Source organism: Lissotriton vulgaris, chromosome 6, assembly GCF_964263255.1.
Source record: "Lissotriton vulgaris chromosome 6, aLisVul1.2, whole genome shotgun sequence".
In the NCBI taxonomy this organism is placed as follows: Eukaryota; Metazoa; Chordata; class Amphibia; order Caudata; family Salamandridae; genus Lissotriton; species Lissotriton vulgaris.
Genome location: NC_141694.1, coordinates 563146076 through 563165905, shown reverse-complemented (window position 1 = coordinate 563165905; position 19830 = coordinate 563146076). Strand labels below are relative to the sequence as shown.

At 43.7% G+C, this 19830-nt stretch overlaps 1 protein-coding gene across 2 annotated transcripts in view; it reads left to right on the top strand.

Moving 5' to 3' along the window:
- The window catches only part of PGM3 (phosphoglucomutase 3), a 230705-nt gene extending 214213 nt beyond the window's left edge, over positions 1-16492 (top strand). For both annotated transcript variants that reach the window (XM_086926556.1, XM_086926555.1), the window contains 3 exons: positions 1983-2105; positions 13049-13222; positions 16046-16492. In XM_086926556.1, coding sequence (XP_086782682.1) covers positions 1983-2105; positions 13049-13222; positions 16046-16132 — 384 coding nt within the window. In that variant the 3' untranslated portion in view covers positions 16133-16492. The remainder of the gene's footprint in view (positions 1-1982; positions 2106-13048; positions 13223-16045) is intronic.
- Positions 16493-19830: the final 3338 nt, after the last annotated feature.

Genomic DNA, 19830 nt, shown 5'->3' with positions numbered 1-19830 from the left:
GTGAGAGCGTAGCTGTAAAAGGATCTGACACCGGTTAGCGACCTTGCCGTACGACTTAATTATTAGAATGCACAGTTATTTTCAGGATGTTAGATTCGGTTAGGAACCACGCTGTACTAGCTACTTGTTAAAGTTATCCCATCATACCATGTCAAAATGGATGTTAATCTAATGTTCTGAAGTGTTCATTTAATAATTGTATAAAGGTTTTATTTTATTAAAATTTTAGTTTTGTTTCATATTTTAATAAATACGGCCAGGGGGTCCCTGACCCCCTGCCTTCCAAAGACTCATGTGTCGACTGGTTGAACTAAGTGATGTAGTCTGTGTATTAAGGCGGGGTGGCCGGTAGTCCCAGACCATGCTGCTCCGTGCCAGACTTCCCCATAAGAGCCCCATTTGCAACATAGTCACCTCCTTATCTCTGCTTACTTATGTTGTTACTGTATGCTGAGAGCTATAGGAGCTATAAGAGCTATAAGCTGGGCGCCGCGAAGGCAATGTGCAGTTATTTTCCGGGGTTGGAGCTGGAGCTGATTCACCACGCTCACTTCAAATTTCCTCTGTACTCTGGCCCGATTCTAGGAGTTCTGGGGGTGCTAAGATCTGAAGCACACACTCCTGCACCTTGATAAAACTGCTGCACCGCTGCTCAGTGCTCAATGTTCACTGCAACACTGCCTAGGGCATAGATCACCACACTTCAGCTACACTTCAACTGCATCCACCGCTACCACTGCACCCCTGCTATCCGCTAATGAAAGCGGAGGGTAGAGCTGTAGTGGCAGGAACAGCAGGCCGGCAGCTGTGCAGGCAAGTGGCAAAGTTGCAAAGTGGCAGCGATAGCAAGAGCCTGGATCAGAGCCTGAATCGGAGCAGAGCAAAAACGCAGTGTAAGCAGAGTCTGCAAGTGGCGGATACTCGGCTGCCCACAGCACCACGTAGTCTTAGTCCCAGCTGTTGTAATCCCAGTCACAGGCATCTAGGCCTGTCTTTGACCACCAAATGTTTCCCAAACATTCCCAAAAATGTTCCCAAATGTTTTCTCTGCATCTCTGATCGGCAAACACTCCCAGGACAGCCTCTGCGATACAACCCCCACTCTGCCCCCGCTCTCACCTTTGCTAGGTTCATTCGGCCTCACTGCCTTCCAGTAGCAGCTCGGGGAGGAGGACCGAGATCCTTGATGTACCTTGATGAAAGTGGACGGGGGCGGGTCTGGATTAATCCACGACCGGCGGCATTATCCTGCCTGTAACCGGGCGGTGCCTTTCTTGCTGTATTTCCTGCTGTGGTTACAGCGGCAGCTACCCCATTGTCTGTTTGGCCCCCACGCCGCCTCACACCACCTCACACCGCCACCGCCTCTGTAAATAAATGCCCACAACAGCGTCTGGGCTTTGGCCGGGACTTGGCGGAAATTTTTCCCAAACGGGGAACAAAAGAGCAAGCAGCAATCCGACGTCCTCCTCTCAGCTCTTGGTGCCGAGTAGTCTTTTGGTGGGAGCAGGAGTTCGCTTCCTTCGTGTAGTTGTCCACATTCAAAACCACAATATTTCCACCTTTGTCTATCAGTGCCTTCTGTTTCTGACTTGTGAAGTTTTGTTGACCATTTTCGAATCTCATGTTTATTTTATGGAATAAATCAATTTAATTTCTAGACTTTAATTGCAGGTAAAATTTGCTCTTATTCCTTAATCCACTTTTCTATGTGAAATTTGTGCTGAAATCATTAATGTCCATATACCTTTCAGTCACCTAGTCACCATTCCTAATGTTTACTATCTGTACATGCATATAGAAATAATTACATAATTTCTGTAAAAGTAAATGTGCCAAATAAATTGTGGAACTTATCTGTTAGAATTTTAGAATATTGTGGATCAGTAAAGCTTTTTTGTTTTAAATTAAATTGCATTCAGCTGCACATTCTACCTACTTAAATATGTATTTCAGGCTTACTTTTTTCTTTTCTATTTCAGACTGTAGGGGATGCCATTTCAGATATGCTGATAATCGAAGCAATCTTGCTGTTGAAAAATATAACTGTACAGCAGTGGGATGCAATGTACACTGACTTGCCAAATAGGCAACTAAAAGTTAAGGTTTGTATTCAAGCAGAAAACATTAACCTTGTTTCGAAAGGGAAAAAACAACCTGAGTTATCAGAGTATCCGAGTATTACTCAGTACAGTTGTGGTGTGCCAAACAACTAGCCAAGTAGTACCGTCGTTTTGCTTGTTAAAACTGTACATAGTATTTGAGAACTGGTAATAGCATACATCAGTAGAATACATAATTACATTTATATAATGAATATTTCTACCTTTCCGTTGAAGTCCCACTTAACAAACACATCTCCTTCCCTTCTGGCAAACAAAACCCCATAGATTAGGCTCTGTTTTTTGCAGCATTTTCCATCCGGCCTCCTAAAAGTAACTACATTGAAACGCACACAAAATACAACAGTGAGTAATTGTGGCTCTTAGTTTACCAAATTGTATAGGGCCTTTTATATATTGGATAAAGTATCCCCTGCCGTAACCATACATAGGAGGCGGAAGGCAGAGTTCCTCTATATAGGTTTTGGAACACGAAAGTGACTTACAGCATCCTTATGTATGCTAGGGGGTACTTTGTCCCATATAATACATGGTCACACAATCACTTTTCACCAAACCACTTTAAACCTTGGTGCATAGCTTTTCCATATGAAAGAGCGGACATGTTTGAAGCATGAAGAATAGTGCAAAATTGACCACATTAAGAACCCACTAGATATTTGTTGCGCCTTTGAAAAATAAAAAAAAGCTATTGTTGCTCGGAACGTGTTGAAAAATGCAGACAGATTCTACCTTTTCTCTACCTTTCTAATGAGTACATAAACTAAAACATGTAGCTGAAGAAAAGCAAGCAATGTTCCATTTTAGGTGTTTTTAACAATTGCTTCAGTTATGGTATGTGACCTGACCTGCCTTTCACCTCAGGTGCCGGCTCCGGAAGCAGGTGTTTGAACTTCAGAACTTGACTGTAATAATTTATAATACTAGAGTTCTGACATCTTTTCTTTATAATCGGTGAATGGGTGAGTCACAAGTCGCTGAAATTAAAGACAGACATTTTCACAGAGATTACAGAATCCCATGAATTATATATTTATTGTGGTCATGTAAGCATTTTAAATTTAAATGCTGTAATTAGAATATTCCCAGTAAATATTGTAATGCATGCCTATCCAGTATATATTGTGTTGAGAAATGTTATTATCGGGCAGGGCTTACCGGAAGATAGGTCACACTCCTTCAATAACAACTCGCCAGTGACTCATTTACCCCATCAACACAGTTTGTTTATTTGATCTGACCTAAAATCCTGATATTTAATTACAACCACACTTATGTGCACAGATGTGCACTGTACATTATGTCGCTCTTCTAATATGAATTTCTCCTCTGTCTTCTATCAGGTTAGATGTAGGATTTGTGGAAATGCTTCCCCTGGCAATGTAGCTTCTTGGAGCCGACTTCTGCTTGTGGTCAGCATTGTTCTGATGTTTCTGTCCATGGGGACAATGGCCATTGTTGATGTAGATGTTGTTCCACTGACGTATGTTCCTGCTCTGACCCTTGCAGTTAGTTATTGCTAAGGGTCTTTGGATCACTTGCATGGGCTGTGGTGTGTTCTCCACACTCTTTTCTGCTTGAGGCGAGTATCATTCCATTGGAACCTTTTAGATGAATAAGATCTTTCAGGCTGCTAATTGCTTCACCTTTTGTGCACATCAGTGTGAAAAGATGCAGTTTTTTGGGGGGAGGGGTTTGAAGTCAACGAGTTCATGCACTAGGATGCCTTTCTGGACTAGTATTTCTGCATTGGATACGATTATGTTTCAATAGTCTCACTTCTCTCTCTCTTTCCTTGTATAATAGTAGTGTTTTTCATTTTGCCTATGGTATTGTTCTCTCTTTTGTTGCATAATAGTAGTGTTTTTCATTTTGCATATGCTATTGTAGTCTTCAATGCTCTCTCTAACAGGAATATTTCTGGGGCTACCTCTGTGCTGCAGTGTGGATTTTTAAGAAATGCTCTCCGTAACCATGTGATGGGCACTATTCTTAGCTATTTCTTCAGCATTTGAAAGAACCTTTCTACCTTGGAATTACACTGAAGCTAATGTTCAGTAGTACAGAAGACCACATGTTCTGCAGAATCAGATAGCTAGCAAGAAAATGGTGACCCATGTCCATTTTAAGCAATACAGCCCTCCATATGGTGCCAACGATATTGACTAGCTCTGGCACTACGTGTTATACAGTTGTACTTCTTTCTGTGCATTTCTCTGATTTCGAATTTTCTCAGTTGCCGGATTTGTTCCAGAAAACCTTTCCAGGCAATGGTTTTACAGCATAGACCTGTAATATCATAAGACTCTTGTTGTGGCTCCATCTACCACCAGACATGACATAGGTCTATATATAGCACTGACTGGTGCTGTATTGCAAATTCCTGTTTTTACACTCCTAATCAATACAATGTGGATGCTCCTCTTCTGCCTTTAGCGATTTCCCCGTGTTTTTGACGGTTATAGTGGACATACTAGGTCAAATGTAATTTCTCACAGATTCAGGGTTTAAGCCCTGCAGGAACTATTAATTTCAGAGGAGGACATCTGCTTCTAGTATCTGGAACATCTTTCTTTGAATAGTGTGCTCGCATGCACCCAAGGCCAAGTTTTTCTTTCCTTAGAAGGAGAATGCCAAAAGGCCCCCCCCCACTCCTTTTTTCCACTGCTTTAATTGGTGAGGAAACTCATCAAGTGTAGCAAAAGCTGCTTCTATCTCTTCGTCTCATTCTCCCAGAGCTGTGTCAGCTCCCCAGTTGCAAAACCCATTAACCCATTTGATTTGTCCTTTCCCACTTGTCAGCATCCTGGTGTCTCTGAGAGCCTCGATCCTTTCAAGATGTTTTGTTATTTTTTATGTTCTATACTTTACATTTACCCTTGCATAGCACCGCCTGGCAGTCTGGACTATTAATGGTTACTTGGTGGCATTGCTTTTCTGTGCCTTCCTTACCAATCTGGTACCTCCCATTGGCAGGTTTTTAAATGGTTTATTTGGATGGATATTTTTAACTGCAGATTTCACTCCTTTAGAAAATCCCCAGACACCAGATCGCATCTGGAAAAATATTCCAGCAGGATACTCCTGCATACTGGTGGTAGGTGACCCTGAATGGCTCCATGTTGACACCATATCTCCCTCGAAGTGACCCACATGTAAGAAACACTCCTGCTCATTGACCTCAGTTTTCGAAGTTTGTTGGTTTCCCAATATCTCTAAATTTACAAACTCTGTGCTAGGGAACGATATCCCCCCCCAAAGACTACAGTATTCAGACCATGCTGAGACTGCAGAAAGCAGGCGTTGGTCACAGACTTCCACGAGATGCATTTGTGGTGCTTTTTTCAGGGCACTACTTGGGTATGTAAAAAGTATGTCCTCATGCACTTCAAGCCAATTCAATGAATCTCTGCATCACCAAGCACAAGAAGAGATCACGGTTGATATATACAGTCTGCACTGAATTGTGGGCCCAGTTGCGGTCCTAGTCTTAAGGCCTCTCCTGCGAAACATCCTCTACTCAGGCAAAATCTTCCAGTAAGTCTAAGTTGAAGTCTACTAAAACATAAAGGGACACTGCAACTTGGACGTTGGATGCAAAAAGTCATCCTGAAACGTAGGGGTGCTAAAAAGTCACCTAAACAAACAATTTAAAGAGAAAAAAGAGAAAGGGGGGAAGGAGACAGAGAGAGGAGCCTAGGTATAATCACCCATCATAACAAAGGCAAATATTGTCCTTCGTTGCCCTCACACACCCTTAGGATATCATGTTTCATCATACACCCATAGGATGTCATGCTTCATCATCGGGCCACAGCTCCACGTGGGGCCGGCGCTGCAATCCCCCACTGGCCCCAATATGGGACACTTTACTGGAGATCGTTTAGGACAGCCAGATGGTGCATGTAGGTGTGCGGGGTAAAGGAGGTATGGGGTAAAATGAGGGAAAAACCAGTGCCTAGTGAAAAATGGGGAGGGGGTTTGTACGCAACAATGTGTCGTAGTGATAAACCTCAAGCAGTAGTAGCCATGAAAGACGTTCCTGTTCTAATAGGTATATTCACCTGATGAATCAAGGAATCAAAGGTCAACATGTTTCATGCCCATAATCGCCCAGAGGTCGGTGGCATTTCGTCAGGACCAAAAACTTATAAGTGCACGTGAATTCTAAAAATAGAAGAAAACCTCTCCACTTAACTTAGCAGGGCGGCCAGGGGGGTTATGTATCCAATCTCAGGATACATCTTCTTAATGTGTCCCGCTCCTGTATAGTACCTAGGATAAAGAGACAGACAAAAGAATACTTGTATATGCATCAGTAACAACTTGATGTCACAACGTGTGCCCGCAATGGTGCACATCTTACACAAAAGACAAACGTGAGTTGCACACAAGAGACACACCGCAAACAAGTACATATACGAGTGCATGGGTAAACAGGCAGAATCGCCCAAAAATGGGCTCAACAATCACATGTGTGATAATGAACTCAATGCCTCGTGGTTTTTGAAAACAAGATCTAGATCTAAAGAGACTACCTTGCAGGCGCAAAAAATTTAAGGAAAATAGAAAGTTCAATTGATTACACAAACCCGTCTCACTGGTTAGGGAAAGTGCTAACTAAACCAAAAAAGGGGAACCACACATTGGTAACGAGTGGTAATTACAATATTAACAACAATAAGCAGGCTTACCTTGCTCATTGACGAGTGTCAGGTATGGCATGGGCATCCTGTACTAACTCGATAGCAGATTTGTAATCACTAGTCAGTAGAAAAACAAACAAAAGAGTAGCTGAAGCGAAAAACCATGAGCTAGCCTACGACTCGTGCAAAAGCATCCCAGAGTCTAGCGGCCGGGATCCCATAAGAGGGACCCGCTCTGTACTTACGTCGCTCTCACGGGGCTGCCGGCTGTAATTACCACTCGTTACCAATGTGTGGTACACGGGTACACGGAGGGGCGGACTAGGTGAGAAGTCACTCGTTATGCCAGAAAACTAATACGTTTTTTGAGCTCTGCTGCCTCCCCTCAATTCCCGTGCAGCAAGCATTTCTCCACTGAGAAGTTTTTGCCATTCTCAGTAACCATACTTGGTTGCAAGTTTTTTACCCATTTAGCAAATCAGCTAAATAGGTTCCTGAGAGGGTTGCAGGTATGGCAGGGCGTTAGTGTACCCTGACCACCCAACTCCTTTCTTTTTCATGGTCCTGAAGAAAAACCGGTAACTCCCACCTATGGTTTGAAACATGTAGACCTTCCACATAATTCAGATACATTAGGTCCTATTTACACCTTTACTGTATCTACACACACTATTTTAATATTGTCCAGTAGCCTTACAATAAATAATATTAAGTCATACCAGGACAATTTTTAACCCACTGACCTTTTTTTCACATTCATCACTCACATACCCGCTCCACTGTATTTTCAGGTGTCGCAGCACACCTTGACGGCACTCGGCTGTCAAGGTGGCCCCGATGATGAAGCATGTCACCGACCAGGTCGGTGAGTGAGGGGTTCTTTAAAAAACAAAGAAGGACCTCTTCTTACAAATCAAGGTCTCATTCCACCGATATTGGCTGTTTAGCCTCATCTTTGGTGGTACTCCTCCTATTTTGTTATATAACTATTGAACCAGGGGACTGGGAGTACCCTTCCGTCCACTTGAGTGGATAAAATCCCTTTGCTCTCTATCTCTTGTTAAATATACATGAAACATGTTGACCTTTGATTCCTTGATTCATCAGGTGAATATACCTATTAGAACAGGAACGTCTTTCATGGCTACTACTGCTTGAGGTTTATCACTACGACACATTGTTGCGTACAAACCCCCTCCCCATTTTTCACTAGGCACTGGTTTTTCCCTCATTTTACCCCATACCTCCTTTACCCCGCACACCTACATGCACCATCTGGCTGTCCTAAACAATCTCCAGTAAAGTGTCCCATCTTGGGGCCAGTGGGGGATTACAGCGCCGGCCCCACGTGGAGCTGTGGCCCGATGATGAAGCATGACATCCTATGGGTGTATGATGAAACATGATATCCTAAGGGTGTGTGAGGGCAACGAAGGACAATATTTGCCTTTGTTATGATGGGTGATTATACCTAGGCTCCACTCTCTGTCTCCTTCCCCCCTTTCTCTTTTTTCTCTTTAAACTGTTTGTTTAGGTGACTTTTTAGCACCCCTACGTTTCAGGATGACTTTTTGCATCCAACGTCCAAGTTGCAGTGTCCCTTTATGTTTTAGTGATGAAGTTAGGAGCATGGACTCTGTATCTTTAATAGCTCTTGGGTCTCCCCTTGTTGTTAATAAGTTGAAGTCTAGACATAAGCGAAAGAAAGTATAGTAGGACTCAACTCCATTTCACCCCTTAAAGTCTCACAATAAGGCATGAGGCAGTAAAGATACAGATCATCTCCTCTATTCTCCTCTCCGTCCAAACTAACCCTGTAGTCTGTTCCTGTGCCCACAAATTTCCCAGACCATTGTCAACCCCACAGCAGATAGCTTCCATTAAGAAGGTCATGCTGTGGATCATTGATGTGATTCTGGCTCCCTCTAGCCTGCTTTCAGACCCCACAGGAGCTGTAGGGGTCAACAGTCCAACTTCCACCGACCAGTCCAGTCCCTATATTAACTGTCCCAAGGTCCATTACCAGGTCGTGCTGACTCCACTGTTGACTTCAACTCTAGCACAAAGGATCCTTCTGGGCTGGTACTGACCTCTGACCCTAAATCAATGTTGGCTCGATCCATCTCTGTCACACTATAAAACCACGAAGGGGTAACCAGTGGTTATATAGCCGATCCATTAGCCTGTCACAGGCATCGGTACCAGCAGAGGTTTCATGCTATTTTTTGTTCTAATTCAGACCTAGTGCCAGAAACACCTGATATCCCTCAAGACACTGATGATAAGCAGGGGGCTGGGGGAGGGGGTTTACAGGTTTCTTCACCCTCACTTTAGTGAGGATTCATCCTGTGCAGACCTGTGCAGTTCTGTGCAGGCCCACAAAAACTCATTGCCTAAAATGGAGATAAACTTGCCACTTGGGCCAACAGATGGAGAAAGCACTTCTTTTGCTGTAGTGGTTCAGAGTGCAGCTGAGGCACTTCAATTACAGTTGCCCAATGTAGAGACAAAGACAAATTTATTGACTGAGATACTTCAACCAGGGCCTGCTTCATTTGAGATGTTGTTGAAATTTAATTGAGCCCTTACGGATGCCCTTCTGGCTACTTGGTGTAAGCCATGACCATACTGCCAAGTCAGTCAACCTGTGGCTGGGCCACATAGACCGGCCCAGTGATCTGCATTTCCTTACTGACCACCTGACACTGGGGAGTTTGATTGTCAAGCTTCAACAAGCAAAGATAATTAAAATTCCTTTCTGGTTAACCTGAATAGGGAGTTGAAAAGAGTTGATGCTTTTGGAAAGAGAATGTTTACTTCAGCCACTCTAGCACTTGGATCCATAAATGTATTTTGGCTTCTATGGAAGTATACCCATGACTATGAGATATGGTCACTGACATGTTGCCACCGTTCCAGCAGATGTCAGGCTCTCGCTAGCTCAAACAATACATGATGGCCAGGATGCCGCAAGTATGTGCTTCGAACGGGTCTGTAAACTAGGAACTACATGGTCAGAGATATTGGTACCAGCGTCGTACTCCGAAGACATGCCTGGATGTGGGCAACCAGTTTTCTGGTGATGTGCATGTATCCTTCATGGGCATGGCTTTCAGTAGCTCTAGGTTGTTTGGAGAAAAAGCTGATTCAGCACAATAACAATTCAACGATAGTCATGCCACAGCTCAGTCTTTAGGGCTCTTGCTGCTGGGTAAGCACTTTCCCAATCAATGCAGAAAATTCCTGCTGTTTTCTGGTACCCAAAAAGGATGGAAGTCTTTGGCCTATTCTTGGCCTACACCCTCTTCAATGCCTTCTCCTGGAAGGAGAAATTCAAAGTGCTCACTCTGGCCCAGATCTTGTCTGCCCTTGACCCTGGAGACTGGATGGTGGTGTTTGACCATTAAGGAGAACAACGGTCCTTAGGGTTAGAATTTTCAAATTCAAATGAGAATATAGACTCCAATCAGTACTATATCAGTCAATTTTTCAGTACCCAGCCGGGCCTGAAATTTTTATTCAAATATAATCATAGATAAAAAGACCACTGAAGGGGTCTAATTCGGAAACTGATAGGGTACAAGCCTGTATCTATCCAGAACACACTCGAACAGAGTTCGGGGGTGGAAAAGGTGAGAAAAGAAGTAAAGAAGTAAAGAATATCAGGCAAAAAGGAAAAGGTGGAGCCAACTGTCCCTTGCAACATTAGCACATTTTGCAAAGCAAGCTCAGACAGACAATTACTGTAACAAATATTAACACAATGGCAAGGTTACAGAATTGTGAAAGTGTCGACGGCGTTTCGATCCCTGGCTCCTAGTGAACTGGGATCATCATCAGGACTTTAAAATATATTGCCTGTTTGTACCTTTTGTGAAAACCTCTCGGAGCGAGAAGTACTCCGCTCCTGTGGATCAGGGCGCGGTGGTTTGAGTTGGAGGATCCGCGTTGAGACGGCGCTGTGCCATTGAACACGCCGGTTGAATCCTGCCCGTATCGTGAGCAAGATAGCACTGTCTATGCACTCAAGACTTTGAAATCGCTTGAGTTCCCACCATCGTGTGGCTTTGAATATATCTTATTCCTCCTTCCCGGATGAATCACTATAAACGGGATATTAGTATTATTTACAAGTCTTCGCAACAGGAACCCGAGGCATCAGCCCTCCAACCCAAACCACCGTGCCCTTACTTCTTTTCTCACAGTTTCCACCCCCGAACTCTGTTAGAGTGTGTTCTGGATAGGTACAGGCTTGTACCCTATCAGTTTCCGAATTAGACCCCTTCAGTGGTCTTTTTATCTATGATTATATTTGAATAAAAATTTCAGGCCCGGCTGGGTACTGAAAAATTGACTGATATAGTACTGATTGGAGTCTATATTCTCATTTGAATTTGAAAATTCTAACCCTAAGGACCGTTGTTCTCCTTAATAGTTGATTGCCCAAGGTCCCTAGGCACTCATTGGGTCCCCTTGTTTCTTGAAAAGGTGGTGTTTGACCAGCAGGACACCAATTTCCGTATTCCTGTTCTACCGACACATTGGCACAAGCAGTACATGGTGGGATAGGATCATTGAGTTCGCAGTGCTACTTTTTGGTCTCATTAGCACTTCTTGGGTGTTCACTAAAGTGATGGTGGTGTTGGCAGCACACCTTCGGAGTTCAGGGCTGCTTACCTTAATGACTTTCAGTTACATGCAAGCTTGCACCTGGCAGTCTACATCTCCAGACTACGGTGAACCTCTTGCCATCTTTGGGGTTCACTATGAAAGTACCAAAGTCACACCTGACTCCATATTAGACGCTCCACTTCATTGAACCCATTCTGGATACAGATTGGTTTTGTGCCTTTTTCCCTAGGCATGAGACTTCAGGATGTGACCCGGATCTTTCAGCCTCCGTCCTGGATTTCAGTGAGGTCAACTCTCAGGCTGCTGGGACTGATGGCCTCCTGCATCCCACTGGTCGAGCACATCCTGTGGCATATGCAGGCTCTGGAGTGGGATCTGAAGTCCCACTGGGCACAACGTCAAGGGGACCTCTACAATCGCCGTAGGCCAGAGTCCATGACCCTCCCTTCCTTTTTCTGTCCACCATATACTTCTGAGGAGTATGAGAGGTTTTGTTGGCTGGACCCAGAAACGACTCTCAGTTTTTAAATTAAGCGCATACTTTGCTGGTGCTAAGAAGAGAAGGGTGGTGGATAATCCTGCCAAGAATAATCCTTTGCATAAAATTGTGCCCTGGCCACCAAGGAGAGCCTCCCATGGGCCTAAGGGTTCATTCCACCAGAGACGAGGCTACCATGACAGCAAGGGGTGTTCCAGGACTGACCATCTGCAAGGTTGCTACGTAGGCATCCGTATATATCTTCACCAAGCATTACTCCATCGACAGTCAAGTCTGCAGAGAGCTTGATCCTATAGAACGTCTTGGTGTGAGTCCACTCCTCAGCTGACCTTAAAGCCGAGCGTATATGCAGAAAAAATAGTAGTTTAAAAACAATCATTCAAAAGTGAATCTTCTTTTCGGTGTATGGAGCTGTTGCTGGGTTCTTGCTTCCTGGGCAAATCCGGCCACGGGGCGGGCAGCAGCCCATCTCCTTCCATAGTAATTCTGCTGCTTCTGTAAGCAGATTATAGATTTGTCCGCTAAATATTTCAAATTTATTGAAAAAAGCTCTGCAGTACTACTCATGTAGCATGCCTTCCTCATTGTCATTCTTGGCGTCAGGAAAGGTCTGTCTACAAATGCAGGATTTTTGCATAACTTACACCCTTTTCAGTGTTCTTGTTGAGGTGAAGGTCTGCTGAACAGAAGTGTTCCAGAGTCCTCTCCAAACAATTTGCAGCGGTTGAAACAGTTGACTTTTCATTACACTTTTTTATATATATATTTAAGGTACAAGCAGGATTTGAAAACGATCAAACCAGCCTATCAGATTCTGCATTTGAACATTACGGCACCATGCCACACTTCTCCAGCCAATTGCCCTCCCACCCATTCAAACCATAACCTTCTACTATATTAAGTATCTAAATAAACATATGTATTACTAAATAAATCAAACAGTTACATTTGGTCAGTCTAAAAAGAAAATTTGGTCAGTCTAAAGAGAAAATGAATGTTGGTCTTTTTATGTTATTAGTTGCTTTTTTTAACTTGTCAATAGCACATGTTCTTGTTAAAATGCTGCAGGGAAGCAAAGTTGTATTGTTCATTTCAAAAGAGAAATGATACGACAAATGTTCGATTGTTCATGCGATTGCTCCTGCTAGGTTTCTGACAGAAGAGTAATTGAAACTACAGACGCAGAGAGACGGGCAGTCACGCCACCAGGATTGCAGGAGAAAATTGATAACCTTGTGAAGGAGTACAAACTGTCAAGAGCATTCGTTCGTCCATCAGGAACAGAGGATGTGGTTAGAGTCTATGCTGAGGCTGACACTCAGGTCAGAGCTTGAACATTTTCTCCTAAAAATGAGCTTGTTTTGTTTGGGAGTGCAGGTACGGCTGTGAATAGTCGTATTAAATAAAGAAAATATGTGGCATTTTCATGTCTATAAGGTGTTTATCTGCCAAATCAATGTATCTGTGAATACCTGAGAAGGACAACAGGACCTCAAATATGCATAAGGTGCACAAGAAGAGGCAAGGCTCACATTAATTGCACTTCATACTCCAGTGGAGGTCATGTGATGAAACTGATGCAGGATTCTGAAGTCATTAACAAGTGCCAGTTGCTTTCAAATAGATACAGAAATGTAAACTTCATGCATAGAAACAATGCATTTCATATCATAGACAGGCATTACTTTAATGCACGGTGAGCATGTGAACATAGATGGCTGCCGCAGTTACAGTTCCACTAAGGCAATGACTTTAAAATTTCACAGTCTCACATAAAGGAGTGCGTTCTTGTTAGTGTCGGTGGTGGGACATATACTTTTAACCACAATGTAAATCTTGTGGTTGATTATATCTTAGTAGACCTAGTAAATGCAAAATTGTTTTCCTTTCTTAGCTTACTTTTAAATAGGACCGCCTAAAGTTGGAAAATCAGAATTTGATTAAAGGCACAGAGTCACGGAGTGCTGTTTAATTGGGTAATTGTAATACCGTTCGTTTAGAGAATTTTGTGGGTTGTAACAAAATAAAACAAGGAATAGACTGAAACTAGCAGATAGGCACTATTGTTAGGCAGCAACCATTACCACAGGAAAAGAGGCAGAGTTTTGCTAAGCAGAGAAGAATTTACCCAACAAACAAGAGTTTTGGTATTTGAATCATGAATAACAAAGATGAGTAGGCTGTTATGTCTACCATGGACATAGAAGGCCTCCATGTGATGCAGTCCAGCACACAGTATACCTGTGGATACTGAAGCACTCCTACACAGGATAAAGAAGCTCTCCCTACATGTCCCACTTATGAGGATAAGCAAGGAACCCAGCTACGGGGCACTTGGTGGACCTTTACTTAGAATACGTGGTAGCTAATCTGTCCACAACGGGGCTAGTAAAAAGGCCTGTACCACTAAACTAGAATTCTGCTGCCTCCACTACTATCAGTTTGTGGTGAGGGTATAGGATGATGGCAGCTTGGGGGTAGTAAGAAGGGATATAGAATAATTTTCACTTGTTGAAATACTGGCTGAGTTTCCAGCCTTCTACTTCTAGGTCAGGGATGGTGATGGGTGCAAGATATGTTGCCAAATTGACAGTGTTAAAGAATTTTGTGGAAATCACATTTAGCTGATTTATTCCAGGCTTTAAAGAAAGAAACCTTGGCTTCCGAGGAAATGCCACATTTCTTTTACATAGTGATGTGACTGGCTAATCGATCTGGTCTATCATCCAACTCACTTTTTAATCTTGCCTTAACACTCCACCATTAAAACATTTTTGGGCTTGGTAAAGACAGTTTTAACCTATCACTGGGTTCACATTTTGCAGTCACCTTCACTAAACCTGCTCCGCTGTAATCAGGCGTTGAAGCACACCAGCGAGGAATTTGGCCTCTCTGGAGGGAACCCAATGATAAAGCATTTCACCAACTAGGTTGGTGAGTGAGCGTTCTTTTTACATATAAAGAGTGACTCTCTCTGCCGGTTTGTTATTACCTTTGGCCCCACTCTTCTGTTTTGGTACTGTTTATTAGGGGGTCTAAGAGTGGATCCAGTTCCTTACCCTCCCTCCCCTTTTGTTTAATAATAAGTATCCATTACTGCCAGAAAATGCCATACGCCTGCCTTTACGTGCCAGTAGCCGCAGAAGCCTCCCAATATAATTGCAAAGAGTCCCGTCCAAAACGACAAGGATGGCAGCACACTACTTCCATCCACAAGTGTTTATTTGTGCAAAACAACGGGTTTCGGCTGGAACAGCCCTTGTCAAGTTAGCTTATTGGACCCAACGTACCCAATAAATACGTATGACATCATTATGAACATAGAAAAAATCTCTCCATGGACATAAAAAACATTAAATATCTCGTAGTAGTCAATTTTTAAATCTCCACAATTCTCCAAACATGATTGTCAGTTAAATGATTAAAATAGAAACATGTTCTCATTAAATCACATTGTTTGGCAAATTTGCTTTGTCTTTGGACAACAATGGACACAGTAGAAAGACTCTGCGTTTAGTCCTATCAACTGTTGTTTTCGGCATCTATATGTAGCGTCCATTTTATTCGTAATTGATGGGATAACCAACAAATTCATTTGTTTTACTCTATAAAACCTGCATAGAGTGGCAAAATTAAAACCACAAATGATATGATCTTAGGGCAGTATCTCTAATGTATACTCCTCTATCCACTTAAATCCATATTACGAAAATAGGATTCATTATACCGTTGTCGTATGTATTGAATCACCTTCATGATGAAAACAAAAATTGATTTATCTAATATCTGATAAACATCCCAATGGAAGTTATGGATAATAGTTCATCATTGTAAGATTACTGTCTATCAAATATCTTGCAAGGAGCCCAATAACTTAGCAAAATGTAGGGCACATGCCCCTTAATAGCAGATCCTAATAGGATGTGATGTGTTTTCAGTGGGTGTTGTTGAAGTGTCTGACCACAGGGTAACTGAAATCCAGATATATGGCCCCTTATTGCTCCAAGGTACGCTTCTTTAGTTATATATATATATATATATAATGTTTAGTTTTACTTGTTAATATTAACCTTTGGAACGTCTCCATCAAAGGCCATTATTCATGGGGATGGAATCCTAATTAAATTTTTTGTTCTCATTCATAGGAAAATGCTGATGCCCTTGCCCATGCAGTTAGTCTGGCTGTCTATCACCTGGCCGGAGGAGTCGGAGAAGAGCCTAAGCCACTTTAATAAATTGAAGGCTTATGAAGATGAGACAAACTTGTGTAAACAGCAACTGATTAGTCTTGCGGTCTAGTGTTTCAAATGAAGTTTACAAATGACATTTGAGTGCCAATTGAAGGTATTAATGTTATTTTCAATTGAAAGTGTTTCATATGTTAATCAAACCAGATAGATCGATGCACATTTCTCAGATGATTTTTCAAAAGATTAATGTGACCAAGAACATTTTCTATACTTCTGGGGCAAATAATTTTTCTGCTGCTAATATTGGGTCTGTGTTCTTACTGCCGGAGCTGGTATCCTGTTAATCACGTTTTCTAATCAAGTGCAATAAAGAGAACACTTCCAAGTGCATATGTTTAGGAACTAAGACTATGTACTCTGTATTATTCAGAGTTGCCCTGACAATGGTTGGATTTGTCATTTTATTTTGTAACAATCTAACTCTAGCCTCGTAATTGATAAGGAGGGCATTCCAACATCGAGTTTGCATATTAATTTTTTTTTAACAAATGTTTTTGATTACATTCTTTTCTTTTGCGCAGTACAATTATTTTGTTGGTGGTATTTGCGCACAATCGGAACCCAACATGTGGTTATGTGTGCAACAGGTTAGCCTCCCACCCATCACTTCGAAATATATTTTCCACAGATTGTTTGATTGAGCATATTTAATGCTAGAAGTATTGTACCAAAAAACACAAACTTTTACCTACGCCCAACCAATTTAACAAAGAAATTATTCTTAGAAAAAGGGGGCAAACAGAATTTACTGGTTCGACCCAGTATTTTTATTTATACCTGTCTATTTAGAAATTTTTTGTACACTATTTTTTCAAATTTCGCAAAAAAAGGAAAAGCTATACATTTACCATATTACAATTACATTACACAACATTTACAAACACATATTTACAATTATCATACATTCCACAAAAAATACAATGTACAAACAACAAAGAATTGCAATTTTTCAATGAAGTTAATCAAAATCTATAGTTGAAGAAAAGACAAAGTCAAAGAGAAGGAGCACAATCCTAAAGTGAAGATGACTTTATGACCAGCCGAAGCCAGTTTGGGGACTTAATGGTATTGCTCGCTCCCTCAGGTGTGCTGACGCGTTTCTAGTCTAGGGAAACCAGTTCCCAGACTGTCATCAGGGCTTTGTCAATTTTTCTGTATAGAATGCAGAGAAACATTAAGAATGTGTTAGCTGACTGCGACTACCTCTTCTAACTCTTATTGTACTATAAAGAATGAGAATTTGCCTAGCCTTGGTGCTGGTAAGTTCCAATTCTATTAAGGACTCGGAGGCGAGGATTATGCCTTTCTTCCTTCGCTTTATTGCACAAACAGCAGCAAGAAAAACTACAAACAACTACATTTCCCATGAACAGTAGGGAAAGAAAAGAGGCACAATGCTAGTTCTTCGTCGCTCTCCGCACTCCAGCAGCTCCCATCATGCCTTGCAGCTGCTTCCTCTTTCTTCGCGCGAAGCCCATGCTCCAGTCACCTTTAGCATCCTGTTTATTTCTGTCATTCCCTGCAAAATACGCAGTGTCAGATATCATCCGTTCACCAATGAGTGTAAAACGCATGGCAAGAGAACATTACAAGCACTATCGAGCATAGCCAGCAGGAAAAACTCCATAAATGCATTACTTACATTCCGTACGGGCAGGGTCCACTTCCTTGAAGTCATTGGGGGGGATAATCCTCGCCTCCGAATCCTTAATAGAATTGGAACTTACCAGCACCAAGGCTAGGCAAATTCTCATTCTATGGCAGGACCGGAGGCTTCAGATTATGCCAGTTCAAAGCTTGTCGACAACTAGCCGAGCAACTTCCAACACTGGCTTGAAATAGAACCTCTTGAAAGTGGAGTCTGAGGACCAATCGGCCGCCCTCATCAAATCCTCCAACCGAGCCCCAAGGGCAAAAGCTTTAGAGGCCATCGCTCCTCTCGCTGAATGAGCACTAACTGCTTGGTATCAATCCCCGCCTCCTGCATCACCCAACGCACCCACCTGTCTATAGTTGGGGAAGAGACTGCCTTGTACGGTGTACGTAGGGCAATAAGCAATTGTCATTCGCCCAGAGTGTCTTCTGTCGAATTTTCATAGGCACGGAGGCACTGTGCAACACACAGTTTAGGGGAATCCTGAAAGGCCGGGTATGAGATCACTCTCGACAGGGACTTAGTCCGCCTACTCACTGTGAAAGACACCCCATCTGGGGAGAAAACTCCAGCAGTGATGTCCAATGCTCGTACGTCCGAAACCCGCCTGCAAGATATCAGGCACAACAGCATTGCCAACTTAGCTGTGAGCTCTTTGCGAGACAAAAACCGATTCGGCTGCCAGGACAAAAACAAGTTCAGAACCCTGTTCACGTCCCAAAGGACTGAGTAACGTGGCTCAGGCGGCAATGATGAGGGTTGAATCCCTCTCGAGCCGACACACCAAAGGGTGCTCCCCAACCCGGGAGCCATGCACCAGGTCTTGCCCGGCCGAGATAGCGGAACGGAAGGTGTTGACTGACCAGTAAGCAAGACCATCTTCCGCTAACCCGGCCAAGAAGTTAAGAACCTGCACTACGTCTGCCCCCACGGGATCAAAACCCCGTCGCATACACCAGCGACGCCATCTATTCCAAGCTGACTGTTATCTCCTGGTCGTGCTATCGGCCCATGCCTTGGAGAGTAGGTCCTCTGCCTTTCCCGAAAGACCTGGGAGCGTCAAGCGGCGCCGGAGATCCGCCAAGCCATCAGTCGCAGAGACCCCTCCTGGACTAGCCGGTGGGGAGCCCCCTCCGGACTGAGCAGAATGCGACCAGAGTGGGGGGAGTAGGATTGGAGAATCCCAGGAAAGTTCCAGTAGAACTGGAAACCAAACTTGAGACCTCCACCATGGGGTGATCAGGACAACCTCGGCCAACTGGCGGCGTAGCAACGCCGACACTCGCGTTATCATCGAAAACGGGGGAAACGCATACTCCTGCTCGCCCGACCAGTCCTGGAGGAAAGCATCCGTCGCCTCCGCCAACTGGTCCGGTCATCAACTGAAGAACCTCGGAAGTTGATGATCCAGGCACGACGCGAACAGGTCCACCGAGAAGGGGCCCCACCTGTCCGCCAACCAGGAGAACACCAGAGGATCCAACTTCCATACACTGGCGTCCAGCAGGTGCCGGGAGTGCCCATCGTCCACTTCGTTCTGTCGACCCGGCAGGTACTCCGCCGCGACCGACACCTGCCGGTCCAGGCAAAAGTGCCAAAAGTCCTTGGCAAGGCCCGCTAGTATTTTGGACCTGGTCCCCCCCAGGTGTTTGATATAACTGACCGCTGACACGTTGTCCATCCGAAGGAGGACGCAAGATTGAACTCTGTCCTTCGTCCAACACTGGACTGCAAAGGAGCCTGCTAGCAATTCCAAACAGTTGATATGCAAGGACTGCTCGTGGGCCGACCAGGCGCCCCCTGTGGAAAAATCTCCGCACCTGGCCCCCCAGCCAGAACGACTGGCGTCTGACTCGATAGTCATCCGGCACGGAGCCGAAAATCGCACGGCCATTCCAGGCCTCCATGTGCGTTAGCCACCACCGCATCTCGTCCCTCACATCCTCCGACAATGGGATCATCTGAGAGTAAGTCAGACCCTTCCTGAGGTGGTACACCTTCAGGCGCTGCATGGCCCGATAGTGAA